At 38.9% G+C, this 16,170-nt stretch overlaps 1 protein-coding gene across 12 annotated transcripts in view; it reads right to left on the bottom strand.

Moving 5' to 3' along the window:
- The window catches only part of TJP1 (tight junction protein 1), a 267,513-nt gene that overhangs the window by 23,644 nt on the left and 227,699 nt on the right, over nucleotides 1-16,170 (bottom strand). For all 12 annotated transcript variants that reach the window (XM_054532460.2, XM_054532462.2, XM_054532461.2 and 9 more), the window contains 8 exons: nucleotides 12,535-12,685; nucleotides 9,582-9,690; nucleotides 8,397-8,616; nucleotides 7,938-8,122; nucleotides 7,740-7,835; nucleotides 4,451-4,533; nucleotides 3,288-3,498; nucleotides 2,886-2,986 (listed from right to left, as the gene is read on the bottom strand). In XM_054532460.2, coding sequence (XP_054388435.1) covers nucleotides 2,886-2,986; nucleotides 3,288-3,498; nucleotides 4,451-4,533; nucleotides 7,740-7,835; nucleotides 7,938-8,122; nucleotides 8,397-8,616; nucleotides 9,582-9,690; nucleotides 12,535-12,685 — 1,156 coding nt within the window. The remainder of the gene's footprint in view (nucleotides 1-2,885; nucleotides 2,987-3,287; nucleotides 3,499-4,450; nucleotides 4,534-7,739; nucleotides 7,836-7,937; nucleotides 8,123-8,396; nucleotides 8,617-9,581; nucleotides 9,691-12,534; nucleotides 12,686-16,170) is intronic.

The following is a 16,170-nucleotide window of genomic DNA, read 5'->3' as shown; positions in this document are numbered from 1 at the left end:
CCCAGAAGCAGGAGCCTGTACAGCCTACAGAATTGTGAGCCAATTAAATCTCTTTTCTTTGTAAGTTACCCAGTCTCAGGTAGTTCTTTACAGCAGTTCAAGAGCAGACTAAAACAACCTGTTAAACATATGGCCCTTAAAGCTGTTATGAAACACAATGGAAAATCATCACCTATATGGTGGTTGCTACATTAAGAAGAAATTATTTATTATTTTTCATAGAAGCAGTATCCAATAGATGGAGAGGGAGAAATACAGTAATGCTTTTCTTTTGTAAGTAATTAAGAACTCAGTTTCTAATAGTTTATGTTGATTATCTTCTGAGTAGATCAGAAAGAAAGTGAGAAGTGTTTGAGGGAAAGGAAGCTACAGAGTTGCTATCAACAGGTTATCACTGGACACTAATGTGACACTAGTACCTGGATTAAAAAGAACACTCCCTGAAGACCCTGCCTAGACACCGTGCTCAGTTACTCACGAGAGCTGAAGGATCTGGAATCCAGAAATCAGAAAGTATTTCTTCCACTTCAGTATGGACTGAAGGACAAACATAAAACTCTCGTCCTCCAGGAAGATGCACTGCTATTAACTAGCAGGTTTGGTGTGGCTCTGCAGGTCTGCTGTGCCAGAAGCATGGTCTTGGGAGTCAAGTTGCCTGAATGGAGCTTTCCACACAGTCCCCATGCTTGGCTCGTTAAGACTCTGACCTTAAGCACTGCCTTCCTGATAAGAAAGACTAGGGTGTGTCAGGTCTCCCCATGCTCCAGTTTTCAAGAGAGCATCTGCCAGGGATCTATCCTGTTAGAGCACAATCCCTCTGAACAAGTCTCAATGGTTTCTCAACTCGGTAACAGCCGTTGCAGAAGAAAAGTCTTCTTGCTCTCTACTCTAATCTTTAACTTGCCAGGGTTCTGAATACTATAATCCGGTAGCCAGTCAAGGAAATATTGAAAGTCCGGGCAAGAATAACTTAGAACTAATCAATCCACTTAGTTTTTCCAGCTGGTTTGAAATGCAGATGTAAGCAAGAACGATGGGTTGCTTTGAACTTCGGAAATATGTTAAGAAAGCCTCAGGATGACTTTTCCTGGTTTAGCAGGGAATATATAAGACTGTGTTAGATCTTGTAAAAAGGAACTCTTTCTAGCAATTAGGTCAAAGTAGTTGGTTCAGGAAAGTCAATGTGAAATGAAGTAGTTTTAGTTTAAGAATCTATTCTATGAAATATATTTGAAGAGAAGAGGACAGGAAGATAAGCTTTAAGTTGTAACAACCTTTTCTGGCTTACAAAATGCATCAGTCTGGCCTGATAATAAATAACCTATTTTTCCTCACATAAAAAGCTAGAAAGTTGGACCTTTATTTTAAAACCAAGCAGAGAAAGCACACAAGAATATCACTAAAAGAAATTATAAAAAATTAAGATACGTGGATTTTTTAAAAGCCTCTCAGATAGTACAAATGTATACTTTGTGCATTTTGGGAAAACATTTATAGACTAATTTCATTTTAAGAATTCACTAGTGCAAGCTATTAACACTGGACCTGCCAAAGGATGTTAACAGAATTGTGTTGCTATAGAAGATTAGTATGAACAAGACTACAATCCTTTCAAGTGCTGCAAAAGTAGAAATTAGTAATAGTGTGTTCACGTAAAGTGGTGTGGTTTGTTTCCACCTTCATTTTCCTATCAAGTTCCAGCTGACATGTTATTCAGAGTGGTCTTAGGCTCTCGTATGCATGGTCCATCCCCCAGACTGGTTCATAATGAGAAAAACCATAGTTCTGACACATTACTATAGGTGAGAACAATAGACACTGCCTCTCAGTGTTAACAGCTCTCCTTGCAGAGGCTGTGTATGTCTGGGTAGGGGACATGGGGTGTCCTAAGCATGCAGCATGCACTGTCAGAGCATCTGTAGCCACAGCCAGGCAGAGGAAGGTAGGGACCATGCGGGGGCAAAACACAACAAAAACCAAACCAACAAGGAAGTACAAAGAACAAAATAAAAACCAGAGATACTCTCGATCTTCCCTAATAACCAAAACTTACTGCACTGATCTGAAAAAGGTAAAAGACATTTAAAAAAAAAAAGCTTCCCTCAATAGTGTATTCTGAGGAAATGATTAACTCTCCAGACAAAATAAACAGACCTTCCCATCAAAGATTGCTATAAAACCAGAAAGACTGACAATCAAAAGTATTTATTTTAAAGCTGGTCATTTGGACGTACAGAAAACCAAAATTCAAAGCCAGGAAGGATCTATTGCTTTGTTCAATATCTCCCAGTATGTTGTGAGAATGTTAACAGGTGTTGAGTGAAAAATAAATGTGAGGAAATGCATGAAGTAGGCTTTTTAACTTTTAGGATGTCTCAGAGCCTTTAAATGCCAGTGGGTACCAGGATACTCGCGAGGGGTCTAGGGTTTATTTCCCACCCGCTGCTTGCCTTCATAGTGCCTTCTCTCTTAGAGCAAGTCCTGAATTGAGCATGCTGAGGACAGCACTTTGGGAGATGCTCACCTAGACCATCCAAATCCCCTCATTTTCAGAGGAGGAAACTGAAGCCAGGCTCAGAGTCATCATTCATAGCCAGACAGGGGCAGCATCAGAACTCAACCTGCTCTTCATTATAATTTAAGATTCTTTAGGAGACAATCCTACTGTAGTGGTAATTCAACAGGCGAGAAAATTTAAGAATTCTCTTACCATCAGAAACAACTTTCATAACCCCTACACACAAATTATAAAAACCTAAAAGCTAACTTTCCCCAAATTTCTCCAATATGTTGATCTAATCAGAAAGTACTGGTATCTCAAAAGCATCTCTGATTAGTTACATAATTTACTGAACAAGTCAAAAAAGTAATAGGAAATGTCTTACCTTTCCCTCAGAAACCCATACCAGCTGGTTTTGCTGTTGCTGAATTGCTTCTTTCAGCGCACCATACCAACCATCATTCATTGAATTTAAGTTAATTGTAGCTGAAAATAAATTAACGATGTGGTTTTATGGTTAGAGCACTGCCAAAAGTCAGAATTAATTCAACCCTGCTTAGAGCTAAATCGTCATTACTGAAAGATGGTATCTAAGGATGCAAACATTTGAAATTTCTATTTTGCTACTGTATATTTTCTTTTAACCAAACAGCAGCTGTTAACACAACAGGAAGCTTTCCAAGAAAAGATCATGTAAGTTTTAGTATTTGAATACCGTAACATTTTGGCCTACTTAATGTTGCCCAGACATTGTAAGCTGAAAGAAGGCCTTTATTAACATACTCACTTGTAAAAAGATGGTGATTATTTTTACGAAGTTTATGAGATCGTTCATATAACTTCCTGGCACTTTTCCGAGATTCTGGACATAACCTCATTCTCATTGTTTTTACTCCTTGCTTAGAATCAGGGTTAAGAAATACAACAATTGGATACCACTGGGCATAGTTAAGACGATCAACTGCATTTGGTGTTACATCTAATAAAGCATGTTTGTCCTAGAAACAGAAAGAAAAATGTATACAAAGACACAAGACATCATTAATTAAGAATCATCAAATTCAGCTGGGTGCAGTGGCTCATGCTACGCCTATAATCCTAGCACTTTGGGAGGTCGAGGTGGGTGAATCACTTGAGGCCAGGAGTTCCAAACCAGCCTGGCCAGTATGGAGAAACTCTGTCTCTACTAAAAATACAAAAACTAGCCAGGCATGGTGGTGCACGCCTGTAATCCCAGCTACTTGGGTGGCTGAGGCACAAGAATCGCTTGAACCTGAGAGGTAGAGGCTACAGTGAGCCGAGATCACGCCAGTGCAGTCCAGCCTGGGAAATAGAGCAAGACCCTACCTCAAAAACAAAAACAAATACAAACCAAGAAAAAAAAAAAAAACACCCCATCACATTCAGAAAAAGTCAAAAGTCTGTACTATATTTCAGTGGTAACAGATCTTTAATTGTATTCTAATGTCTCAGGAGCACATATTAAAAAACTAATTGTAAGTTAACTCAATTCCATTTCTAGCCAAATTTCTAAAAACCTTTCTATGAAGCTCACTTTTACGACTTAGCCCTAACACCGCCATCTGAGAGTATTATCCGTGTACAGTTAAAATAAAAATAAGTTTAAGAATTTAATGTTCCTGACATTCCTTATGAATGTAAATATCAAACTACAACTTCAATTGTACTGATATAATATATAAGCAGTCTGTTAATTACATCTAAACATCATACACTTGTTTTGTGGTAATGAAAAATCATCTTCTGATGCCTACAGTAACTATTCTCTTGAAAGTAATTATTATAATGCTTTTCAGTAAGGGCTTAATTTTCTTATAGTATGTCAGTAATAGTCTCAGAAAAACTACCTTCTACATTCAAATTAACCAAATCCCATCCCACTCAAAACCACAATAACATAATGAAATGGGTCAAGTTTTAATAACTTACTTGATCTATGATTTGCTTTATTGTATGCAGGCGAATAATGCCAGAGCTACGTTGGTCAGTTCCAGCATCTCGTGGTTCACTCTCTATTCATTATGTCAGGACAAAAATAAGATCAAATTTTCATTGGTTAGATCAGAGTTTCTCAACTACTGGCCACCACTGATATGCCGGGCTGGATAGTACTTTTGTTTGTGGAAACCGTCTTATGCATGCAGTACTTAAAGTGAGTTTTAATATTCACACTTTCCATTTTTCTTTTCAACTACTTTAATATTCCGGAAAAAAAATTAGCCATTAAAGAAGAAAAAATATATAGGAATGCACATTTTTTTCTTTTGCCTGGGGCTCTAATATGGCTCAACAGGGCACTACTTCCCACCCTTTTTCACACTGTAACATCCAGAAAAAATATTATTTATATGGCACACTGAGATAAACTGAGGGGGCTGCTCCTTTGCCAAGCTCTAACCAGCCACTACTGGCTGAAGAGGTCAATACCTTGGCATGTCCATCAACCATCGGTAACGGTGCTATAGCAGATTGCCTAGGGAGTTCTGGGTTAGAGACCTTAGTTACATCAATAGAAGGGGAACCTGGGGGCAGGAAGCTGTAACTGTGAGACAGCCTATGGCTTCATCCTGGCAACCTGTCTTCACTGGTGTATAATGTGCCAAATGCAGCTTGGGCTGGTTTCCAACCAACCATCTCAGAGCACAGAAACGTTTGTGACTCTGGTCACAAGGAAAGTTTGAAAGGAAAGGAAGAGCTTTGGTGTTTCAGAGATCAGACAAAGGCAGAGATCTGGAAAGACAAGTCACACTGAGGGTCAAGATAAATGATTTTGGAGAATGAGACTACCATAAGACAAAGCACCATGGGCAAGCAGGGCAGAATTTCAAATCTAGTGAACACTGGAGAATTAAGAAGAAAGATCAACTGGGAATTTTGGTTGGAAAAAAAATGCTACTAACTCCTCAACTCAAAAGACTATCATTAGATTCAAAGAAGATATAAAACTAAGCTACCTGAATTCCTTGTTGTGGAGTAAACCTGATTAAACCAATGTATTACCCTTTAAGGCAGAGCTTTGTAAGTCATCATACTTGCTTTTCCCAAATCTAAAAATCCTAAATTTGGTTATGGGTAAGGGTTACCACCAACTTCTTCAGGTGAAATGTCATCTACAGATAACTTAGCCAGGTGCGGTGGCAGGTGCCTGTAATCCCAGCCACTAGGGGAGGCTGAGACAGGAGAATCGCTTGAACCCAGGAGGCGGAGGTTGCAGTGAGCTGAGATCGTGTCAGTGCACTCCAACCTGGGCAACACAGTAAGACCTTGTCTCAAACAAAACAAAACAAAACAAAACAAAACAAACTTCTTCTGAAAAAACTAAGACAAATAAACATTTTCCAACTTGCTCAGATTTTACTCAAATCATTTGTCTGCAAATCTTCTGATGTTCAGAAAATAAATATCCTTATCAACTTCATTGGCAACCAAATGAAAAGCAATATATTTAAAAAAAAAGATGATGTTCTGATTCTTTAAATTAACACTATGCAGTTTAAAGATGTTACTGAGGGTCGGCTGGGTGCAGTGGCTCACGCCTGTAATCCCAGCACTTTGGGAGGCCAAGGTAGGCAGATCACGAGGTCAGGAGATCGAGACCGTCCTGGTTAACACAGTGAAACCCCGTCTCTAAGTAAAAAAACAAAAAACAAAAAACAAAAAAATTAGCCGGGCATGGTGGCAGGCACCTGTAGTCCCAGCTACTCGGGAGGCTAAGGCAGGAGAATGGCGTGAACCCAGAAGGTGAGCTTGGAGCTTGGATCTGAGATCGCGCCACTGCACTCCAGCCTGGGCAACAGAGCGAGACTCTGTCTCAAAAAAAAAAAAAAGGTTACTGAGGGTCCTGAGGGTCATATAGTGCCAGTGGGAACAAAATCCCCAGTACAACTCTCTGGAAAGCAGAAACTTCATCATAATTATGGGAACAGCTATATTCTTAAGGATTTAAATCCTTTGGGAAACAAAGCAGGGCATAAACAAGCAAACAAAATACGGACAGATTTCTGTATCTTTTGTAATAGTAATATAAATTTGAAACAAACGATATAAAAAAAGCCTAATCGAACCAAAAATTGCAGGATAATCAAATGAAAATATGCCATTACCTATGAAAAAGGAAAATAGGATATAAACTTTTCTAAACAGTATAAATAAAACTTTGCCAAAATATGCTTAAAAGAGTGGAAGAAAATACAATGGAATAAAATTTAGGGTGGTGATATGTGTAAAAATTAACTTTCCAACTTTTCCAAACAGAGAATGGCACTTTTATAATTACAGAAACAGTTTAAAAATAAAACAAAACTGGCTGCAGTGGCTGACACCTGTAATCCCAGCACTTGGGGAGGCCAAGGCCAGAGATCACTTGAGCCCAGGAGCTCAGGTTCAGCCTGGACAACATAGTGAGACCCTGTTTGTACAAAAATAATAATAATAATAATAAACTAGCCAGGCGTGTTGGCACATGCCTGTAGTCCTAGCTGCTTGGAAGGCCAAGGTGTGTGGACTGCTTGAACCCATGAGTTTGGGACTACAGTGAGCAATGATCTAACCACTGCACTCCTGCCTGGGCAAGAGTGAGACTCTGTCTCTAAAAAAAATAAAGAAAGTAAATAAAACAAGGATCTGTAAGCAAAACGTATTTGGCATACAAAGCACTGCAGCCTCAATACTTACACTTACTATCTTATTATAAATGTCTGCAATAGTAACAGCTGATAACATTAGCAATGTTTTATTACCCTTTTTAACTATTTGTGTATTTGTCAATTTAACGACTAAAAGAGCTGGAATGGAGCAAGAAAGGGTTGTGGTCAAAGCCAAGTCTTGTCACTTGTTCACTGAGGGCCACCAGGAAGTTCAGACTGAAGAAACTGGAAAGGATCCACACAATGACCATCCAAGTCTCAAGCTGCTCAACTGTAACATGGATATTATACTCCTTACCTCAGAGCATGACTGGGAGGATTCAATGACATTGTATACTATGCAATTTTCATATGAAGCCAAGAGTTTCCTAAACGGTGATTTTTCTCATTAAACGAATTGGTCGAACAACGACACGGTCACTGGGGTTTTCTCACCAAATTAAAAGAATGGGATAAACTGCTAATTTTTCACTGACAAAAAGTCTTATTTTTATTGAATGAATGAATCAGAACTCACTCACTTTAGAGGTGTAACTCCCAACCTCATTTAAGTTAGCTTTGAGGCTACTTACTTGCAATTTGATAAATATCTGGTTCTTCTCTTGCCAGCTTTTCTCTGGCAACATCAGCTATTGGTCCAAAAATGGTTACAGGCCTCAGAAATCCAGCTGGAAAGAAATTCACATGAAAAACAGCATATTTTATACCTTTTCTTTCTTAAACATATTGACGTTAAAGGGTATTAGTTTAGTCTGTAGAAAATAATCTACCTTCTCGAAGAACCACTCTTTCATAAGCTGGAAACTTTGTTTGAACAGGCTGAGCGGATAAATCCTCTCTGCTTTTTCGAAGATTTCTCTTGGAGCTGCGAAGACCTCGGAATCTCCAGAAGTCAGCACGGTCTCCGCCTGCTGTTTTTGGAAGTGTATACTGTACACTGGCTAGCTGCTCAGCTCTACACAAGAAAGGAGAAAATTAAAATAAGGGCATTTAAAATGCAAAATGGAAAAAGACCTACAATGAAATGAAAAGTGCAATAATGGATGGAAGTTCACATACAGTTTAAATCTTAATGGTTATAATAAAGAGGAGTTTGTAAAGCTAACTCAGTTATAGATACGCTGAACACAATGAAAATTCTTTACATTACCAAAATTTCCCAGTGGGATTGAAATGATCTATCATCATTTACTTGATTCACTCTATGAGAAGTATCCAAGCATTCATACCTGTTCTTATTAGGGATGATGCCTCGTTCTACCTCCTTATGATTTTTACCAATTCGAATAGCAAGCCAAGAGCCCAGTTTTCCATTGTACAAGGTATCCACAACACGGAACACCTCTCCTTTGTTAAAACTAAGTCCATAGGGAGATTCCTTTTCATATTCAAAATGGGTTCTAATATAGAAAGAATCTCCTACATCTGATTCTACAATGCGACGATAAACTAAAAGGAATAAAAACAAACACATTATCAATATTTAGTGGCATAACAATCTGAAAGACAGATGCTATGATAATATCAATAATAATATCCAACAAATTCTTACTATGTGCCAGGTACTGTGTTATTTTATTTCACGTATTCATCACTGTAAGAATTGAAACTAACTGAAACTCTTAGTACTTCCATTTTGCAGATGAGGAAACTGATGCAGAAAATACATCAAGTAACTTGTCAAAAGCCACACGCTTGTTTTCTATTATATCACCTAACTTATCTGCAAACATTATAGACATTTCCATATCTAAATCAGCAGTTCTCAAATAAAGGTAATTTTATCCCTCGCCATCCAACATTGGACATTTGCCAATATGCAGTTTTGACAGTCCCATCTATGTACTGAAAGGGTAGGGGGTGTGTGCTAGTGGCATCTCATCTAGTGAGCAGAGGCTAGGAATGCTCCTGAACATCCACAATACACAGGACAGTCCCTAAAACCGCATTATTTGGTCCAAAATGTCAACAGTGCCAAGGCTGAGAAACCTGGCTCTAAGTGAAAATCATCTACTTTATCACAGAAAAAATGGGGTTTTCTCTTGAATGCTAATACACATCTGAGTGTATTGCTTAGAAACATCAGTACAAAATTTGAAAGTTGCTCATATATACTTTTGTATGGTTCTGATGGCTAATAAATCAACACTTTCTATCACTTGTAAAGGGTTGGATGGCATTTTATTTAAATTAGAATACTTTTAAAGGTTAGTCCTATTAGCATCCTCTGCTAATGAGAATCATCTGAAATTCTGTGCTCCTAAATGACTTAGAATTACGTAACTTTCTCTGAGATTAACAAATTCATTCATCACTCAACTTTGAGTGACTTATTTTTTAAAAATGGAATAAATCGCTTTGTAAGTCCTCAAACTCTACAGGTTTATCTCCTCCATTTTCTGACAGCATCTCACCATCCTTCTTCTTCTGAGCCAATATGGTCACTTCTTCTCCTTTAGGGAGGTCAAGCAGGAAAAGGACGGCTTCTTCTCTTATGATATTTGTAAAATCTACGTTGTTTACCTATTAAAGTAAGATTTCATAAATCATTCTTGGCTGTTTAAGAATATGAAAATAACGTACACAGGACACAGATACTCTCAGTCTACCTAATTTGAAAATATCACATCTTTTTTTTTTTTTGAGACAGAGTCTCGCTCTGTCGCCCAGGCTGGAGTGCAATGGCACGATCTCAGCTCACTGCAACCTCCACCTCCCAGTTTCAAGCGATTCTCCTGCCTCAGCCTCCCGAGTAGCTGGGATTACAGGTGCCCACCACCACGCCCAGCTGATTTTTTTATACTTTTAGTAGAGATGGGGTTTCACCATGTTGGGCAGGCTGGTCTGACCTCAGATGATCCGCCCGCTTTGGCCTCCTAAAGTGCTGGGATTACAGGCATGAGTCGCCACACCTGGCCGAAAATATCACATCTTTAAGATGAAAAAATTTATTTTACTTTGGAGAAAAGAATACTCTCTAATTTTTAAAAAACAGAAACAAATAAAGTGAGTTAAAGGTATAAATTTATTTAAATAGTATTCAGTGTGTCCTGACATTAAAGATCATCTGTGTAAAATTTAACCAATTTAGATGAAAAAAGACAACTTTTTACAAGTTGCTGAGAAAAAAAAATCAAAAGAAAATGGGATTAAAAAGACAATCTGCACTGTGGCAACCCTGTAAGAGCATCTGGCTCAGTGTTTGCCAAGTTAATATTTACTTCTATTAGAAGCTTCTAAATGCCAAAATGAACTTATTAAAATGTCACCAGTGACTGTGCGCAGGATTACAGGCAGGTTTTCTTCTTTCCACCGTTTGGAAATTTTCCAGATCAAAAAAGAAAAAAAAAAAAAAAACCCTAGAAACAAAAAAATCTGACATGCACCACTTACTTCTATGATACAAAACAAAAGTGAACTATTAAGAAACATTTTTTAGCCAGGTGCAGTGACTCATGTCTGTAATCCCAGCACTCTGGGAGGCCAAAGTAGGTGGACTGCTTGAACCCAGGAGTTTGAGACCAGTCTGGGCCACGTGGTGAAACCCTGCCTCTACAAAAAATACAAAAATTTGCCACATGTGGTGGCGAATACCTGTGGTCCCAGCTACTCAAGAGGCTGAGGGGAAGATCGTTTGAGCCCAGGTGTTTAAGGCTGCAGTGAGCCGTGATCACACCACTGCATTCCAGCCTGGGTGACAGTGAGGCGCTGTCTCAAGAAAAAAAAAAAACATTTAAAAAACGTGTGCCCTGATTACTTCAAAACAGGATTAAGAGATGGGTAAGAAAATAGGTCTCTTTACTTTCCTTGGTATAGTGAACGTTATTATACATGTTGTATTTAAATGTTTTTGACATAACTTGATTGACAACAATGTAAACATCATCAGAAAAAGAATCACCATATCAGATCAGATGGAAATAGGTCTGAAGTCAGATGATGATTTGACTTTTTGACATGCTAAGTTTGAAGGGAAAAGGAGGAGGATTCAATGAGAAAATGACAGGGCTCAGGAAATTGCTGAGTGAAAAGATTTTGATTACGAGCTGCTCACTTGAGCAACCAAACCCAATAAAGAGGCAGTGTAGCAAGAGAAGCAGAGAGTTACCAACATTTCCCAAGTTTTAAAAGTATCAGTAAAGATGGCAGGAAAAGAATAAAAAAATTACAGTACCAGAATGGCAGTATTACGGAATCTAAGGAAAAAAGTACTTCAAAAAAGATTAAGACAGTCAAAACGCTGCTAAAAAATAAAGGAAAATGAGGCTTGAGGATGACATTAACTCAGCGATGGCTTATTGAAAACTGAGCTTCAGTGTGGTGAAGGTGGAAGCCAGGCTGCAAAACTGTATGACCACAATGACTGAAAACAGGCAAGGACCTCAACCACATCCTTCAACAAGTTAAACAGCAAAACAGGACAAAATGAGACAGTGGAAGATAGATGAAGAACCAGTGGAGAGAGAAAGAGAAGAAAGTGAACAAAGCTACAAGATTCTGGAGCAGACAGGAGGCTGAATCCAGGCCACTGGCAAGAGGCAGGCTGAGTACAGAAAGAGACCAGAATAGAGAGGCCATGGCAAAAGACTTTGTGGTAGAGAGGCAGAAAAAATTCAGGAGCTCACAACGGACAGATACCTTCTGATTAAAATGGGACATAGTTTAATCTAGCAAATCAAATGGAGGTCTGGATATTTTAAAAAGAAATAGGAGACAGATTAATATGGTACTATGTCACTATTTATGGGGAAGGGAGGACTCTATAGACTCTATTGATACTCTGCATCTAACCTGGGCTTTCCTGATTTGTGTAACTGATCCTGTCTCTTGTGGAGTTATGAAGTTTCAAAGCCAGGCAAGCAGCTTACACATTTGCCTTTGATGTGAATTCCATCTCCCTGTGCCTGAGCCATTATCTGGGGTTAAGAAGGTCCCAGAGGTTGTGCGGACTGCTTCAAGATGACTCATATGGGAGAGGAACACTTGATGTTGCTTGCTGGCAAGTTGTGGCCCATGGCAGAGTCTTGCCAGTCTGAATGTTTAGTTGAACTTCCAAAGACTACCTGGTAGATATTATCATCGGGATATAAGACTTATTTTATTTCCGTGAACATGAGTGGTAGAAATGAAATGTCACATTCTTTACTAACACATAATATAGCAGTAAACAAGAGCAAGATACAAGAATGGGAAGTGAGAAGTCCAGCATAAGGTAGACCTGATGGATTTTGACTTTGAAAGTTTAAATGGCTCAATGGAGACTGCTTACAGATTACAATCTAATTACAGTAGTAAGCTTGTTGTTTGATACCTTTTTCTGGTGATCCAAATACTTTTTAACCCACATAAGTTGCAATACTGACATACCCTGAGAATTTGATCACCTTCCTCTAAGCCTTCCTTGGCTGCAGGGCTATCTTCTAGAACGCCAGCTACAAATATTCCAACATCATTTCCACCAGCCAGCCGCAAACCCACACTATCTCCTTTTCTGAATTTTACCAATTTCATGCTGGGCCTGTTGAAACAGATATTTCATTTGAAACAGTTAAGAAGAGCTTAAAACGTTATAGCAAACACTACAGTGAAAACTATATTCAGAATTAAATAAAGAACCATAATTTCTAAAACTTCTCTCATACCACTAATTTACTAAATAAAATTTAGTGTTAGAATTCAAACCAGACTTAATAACACTATTTTCTGATTAACAGTTTTGGAATATTCAAATTTAATATGCAAGTACTATTTTACATAACTAATTTATAAAATTACTTTGTAAAACAATGTTTTCTCAACTCTCAAAGAGTCATGGTACATTCCCAATGGCTAAAGACATCTTCCATTTTTTCCACCCCAATTCACACATCATTTCTATTAAATAACTGTAAAGTCAAATTTTTTTAAATAAAGGTAGAAATTGAAGTATAAATTGGCTAATTTTCCTGACACAATGGACTCAAAATAAGGCTCCAAGCATTGTGATTTCTACATGTAATAGAGAGTGATTTTTAAAAAAACTTTGCAGTTGGTGGAGTCTTTCAGTAGTTCACAGAGTAGTTTACTTACTCTGCTGCCCCTCTGAGTTTTACAATACAAATCATATAGTCATTCAGCCTTTCTAGATTAGCCCCACATCCAATCTGTCCCTTTGTAGTTCTCTGAGTGGAAAAAAAAAAATAATGCATACACACCCACCTCTAGCATCAGTGTAGTGTTGAAACCTTGTGACATTCCTTAAAACAAATACTAAAGGATGTCTTGTAAGAATTGACTGGATAGAAACAGACTGTAATTAAAAATTACCCACTATATTTCCCTTCTAGGGATTCATAAGTACTCTCACATTCCTAGCCAAGAAAATACACTATTTTACCTATTCTCCCAAGAAGTGTAGAAAAAAATCCCTGTACTCTTTATTATGTAATACTAACCAAATTATTAGAAACTAACAGATAACAATAACAACAACAACAAAAAAACACAAGTCAAATAAATGAATGAAATGTGTTGAGGAAGGAGCGATTTCTAGTCTCTTTAAGCCAACTAAAGAGATCACCTTAACTTTCACAACTTACTATTTATTCATTTCTGATTGGGTTACCTGACCTGGAACTAACATCAGCTAGTCATAAAAGAGCCTGAGAATCAGATGAGGTCTCTCACTGGCTGGTGGCATCCTTGATCCCTCCATGAAACTATTTACCAGCTTTACTACAAATGGTCCAAGCCCCTTGGTTGTAGTGGTATCCTAGCCAGGTCAAAAGCATTCTCATAGATTCTTCTCCTAAACCCACTGTACTGAAAGCTCTTTAAATATTTCCTCAAAGTCCTTAAGACTCCAAGTCTCAGTTGGGTGTGGTAGCTCAAGCCTATAATCCCAGCACTTTGGGAGACTGAGGCAGGAGGACTGCTTGAGCCTAGGAGTTTGTTACCAGCCCTGATCAACACAGCAAGACCCTGTCTCTACTAAAAAAAAAAAAAAAAAAAAAAAATTAGCTGGGTTTTGTGGGTCGTTGCCTGTAGTCCTAGCTACTCCAAAGGCTGAGGTGGGAGGATTCCTCGAGCCTAGGAGTTTGAGGATATGGTGAGCAATGATCACACCATTATACTCTAGCCTGGGTGACAGAGTGAGGCCCTGTCTCTTTAAAACAAAACAAAACAAAAACGAAAACAAAAGACCATAAGTCTTTGGAAATCCTCTTCTAACCCTGACCAATCTAATGCGCTTCAAAAAGTAAAAACAACTGAGCACAGTATCCACCCTTTAGTAAAACATGGCTTCTGAAAACCACTGTTAGAAGACAGCTTTAGGCCATATCTCACCAACAGTGTCAAGTGCCTTAGATGACTGACATTTTATACTTTGTCCTGCCTGCATTATATTAACTACTTGCAATAGCAAAACAGACTCACTAACTTCTGCATCAAATCCATTCATTGGCTTTAAATGAAAAACCAAACCTTTCCTGGCACAGCTACTAATCCTGCCCACGTCCTCAAATCCTCTTTGGTATTTGTTCTCCCAGGGAAGGAGGTCTCTGGAATTTTTCTTTCCTTTTTTTTTTTTTTTTTTTTTTTGAGATGGAGTTTTGCTCTGTCACCCAGGCTGCAGTGCAGTGGCGCGATCTCAGCTCACTGCAAGCTCCACCTCCTGGGTTCATGCCATTCTCCTGCCTCAGCCTCCCGAGTAGCTGGGACTACAGGCGCCCGCCACCACGCCCGGCTAATTTTTTTGTATTTTTAGTAGAGACGGGTTTTCGCCATGTTAGCCAGGACGGTCTCAATCTCCTGACCTCGTGATCCGCCAGCCTCGGCCTCCCAAAGTGCTGGGATTACAGGCATGAGCCACCGCTCCCGGGCAGTCTCTGGAATCTTATCATTACAGTTTCCTAAACCTCAAACACTTACACAAGTTTTCAAGCAATTCCCAAGAAAGGAAAAAGAAGGGGACTATCTATGCCTGCACAATTTATAAAAGGTTGAATTATCAATTACCTAATATTAAAATTGTAGTTTTAAACTTGTAAAAGCCCCATCTCTTTCAGAAACTACTTCTATCTACCTAGCTCGGTCTAAATCTAACCCACTTGAGGAAATCTGCCAATTTTCTTTTTTGTTTGTTTTTTTTGAGACGGAGTCTCACTCTATCACCCAGGCTAGAGTGCAGTGGTGCAACCTTGGCTCACTGCAAGCTCCGCCTCCTGGGTTCACGCCATTCTCCTGCCTCAACCTCCCGAGTAGCTGGGACTATAGGTGCCCAGCTAATTTTTTGTATGTTTAGTAGAGATGGGGTTTCACCATGTTAGCCAGGATGGTCTTGATCTTCTGACCTCGTGATTCACCCGCCTTGGCCTCCCAAAGTGCTAGGATTACAGGCATAAGCCTCGCCCCGCCATTATTCACATCATGTCCCCTTTACCAGTGCCAATAAAAAACTAATTTGGGCTGGGCACGGTGGCTCACATCTGTAATCCTAGCACTTTGGGAGGCTGAGGTTGGTGGACTGCTTGAGCCCAGGAATTTTAGACCAGCCTGGGCAACGTGGCGAAACCCAGTCTCTACTAAAAATACAAAAATTAGCTAGGTGTGGTGGTGTGTGTCCTTTCATTCCAGCTACTCAGGAGGCTGAGGTGGGAGGATTGTTTGAGCCCGAGAGGCAGAGGTTGCAGTGAGCTGAGATTGCACCACGGCACTTCAGCCTGGGCGACAGAGCAAGACCCTGTTAAAAAAAAAAAAAACAAAAAAACTAACCAAACAAAAAACTAATTTGATAATCATGATGGTTTGCAATTTGTTTACAAATTTACATCTCAATTCTACCAAGTTTAAAATGTAAAGTAATGAAAGGTGTTAAGATAGTAAAAACTTTTGAGTTGCTAACTACCCTAGAACAGGTTCTCAACCAATCTCAACCATGATTTTGCCCCCAAGGAAACATCTGGTAATGTCTACAGATAATTCTAATTGTCACAACTAGGGGACTGCTACTGGCATCTAGTG

Source organism: Pongo abelii, chromosome 16 (assembly GCF_028885655.2).
Source record: "Pongo abelii isolate AG06213 chromosome 16, NHGRI_mPonAbe1-v2.0_pri, whole genome shotgun sequence".
In the NCBI taxonomy this organism is placed as follows: Eukaryota; Metazoa; Chordata; class Mammalia; order Primates; family Hominidae; genus Pongo; species Pongo abelii.
The sequence above is the reverse complement of the archived record's forward strand: the minus strand, read 5'-3'. Positions and strand labels throughout refer to the sequence as shown.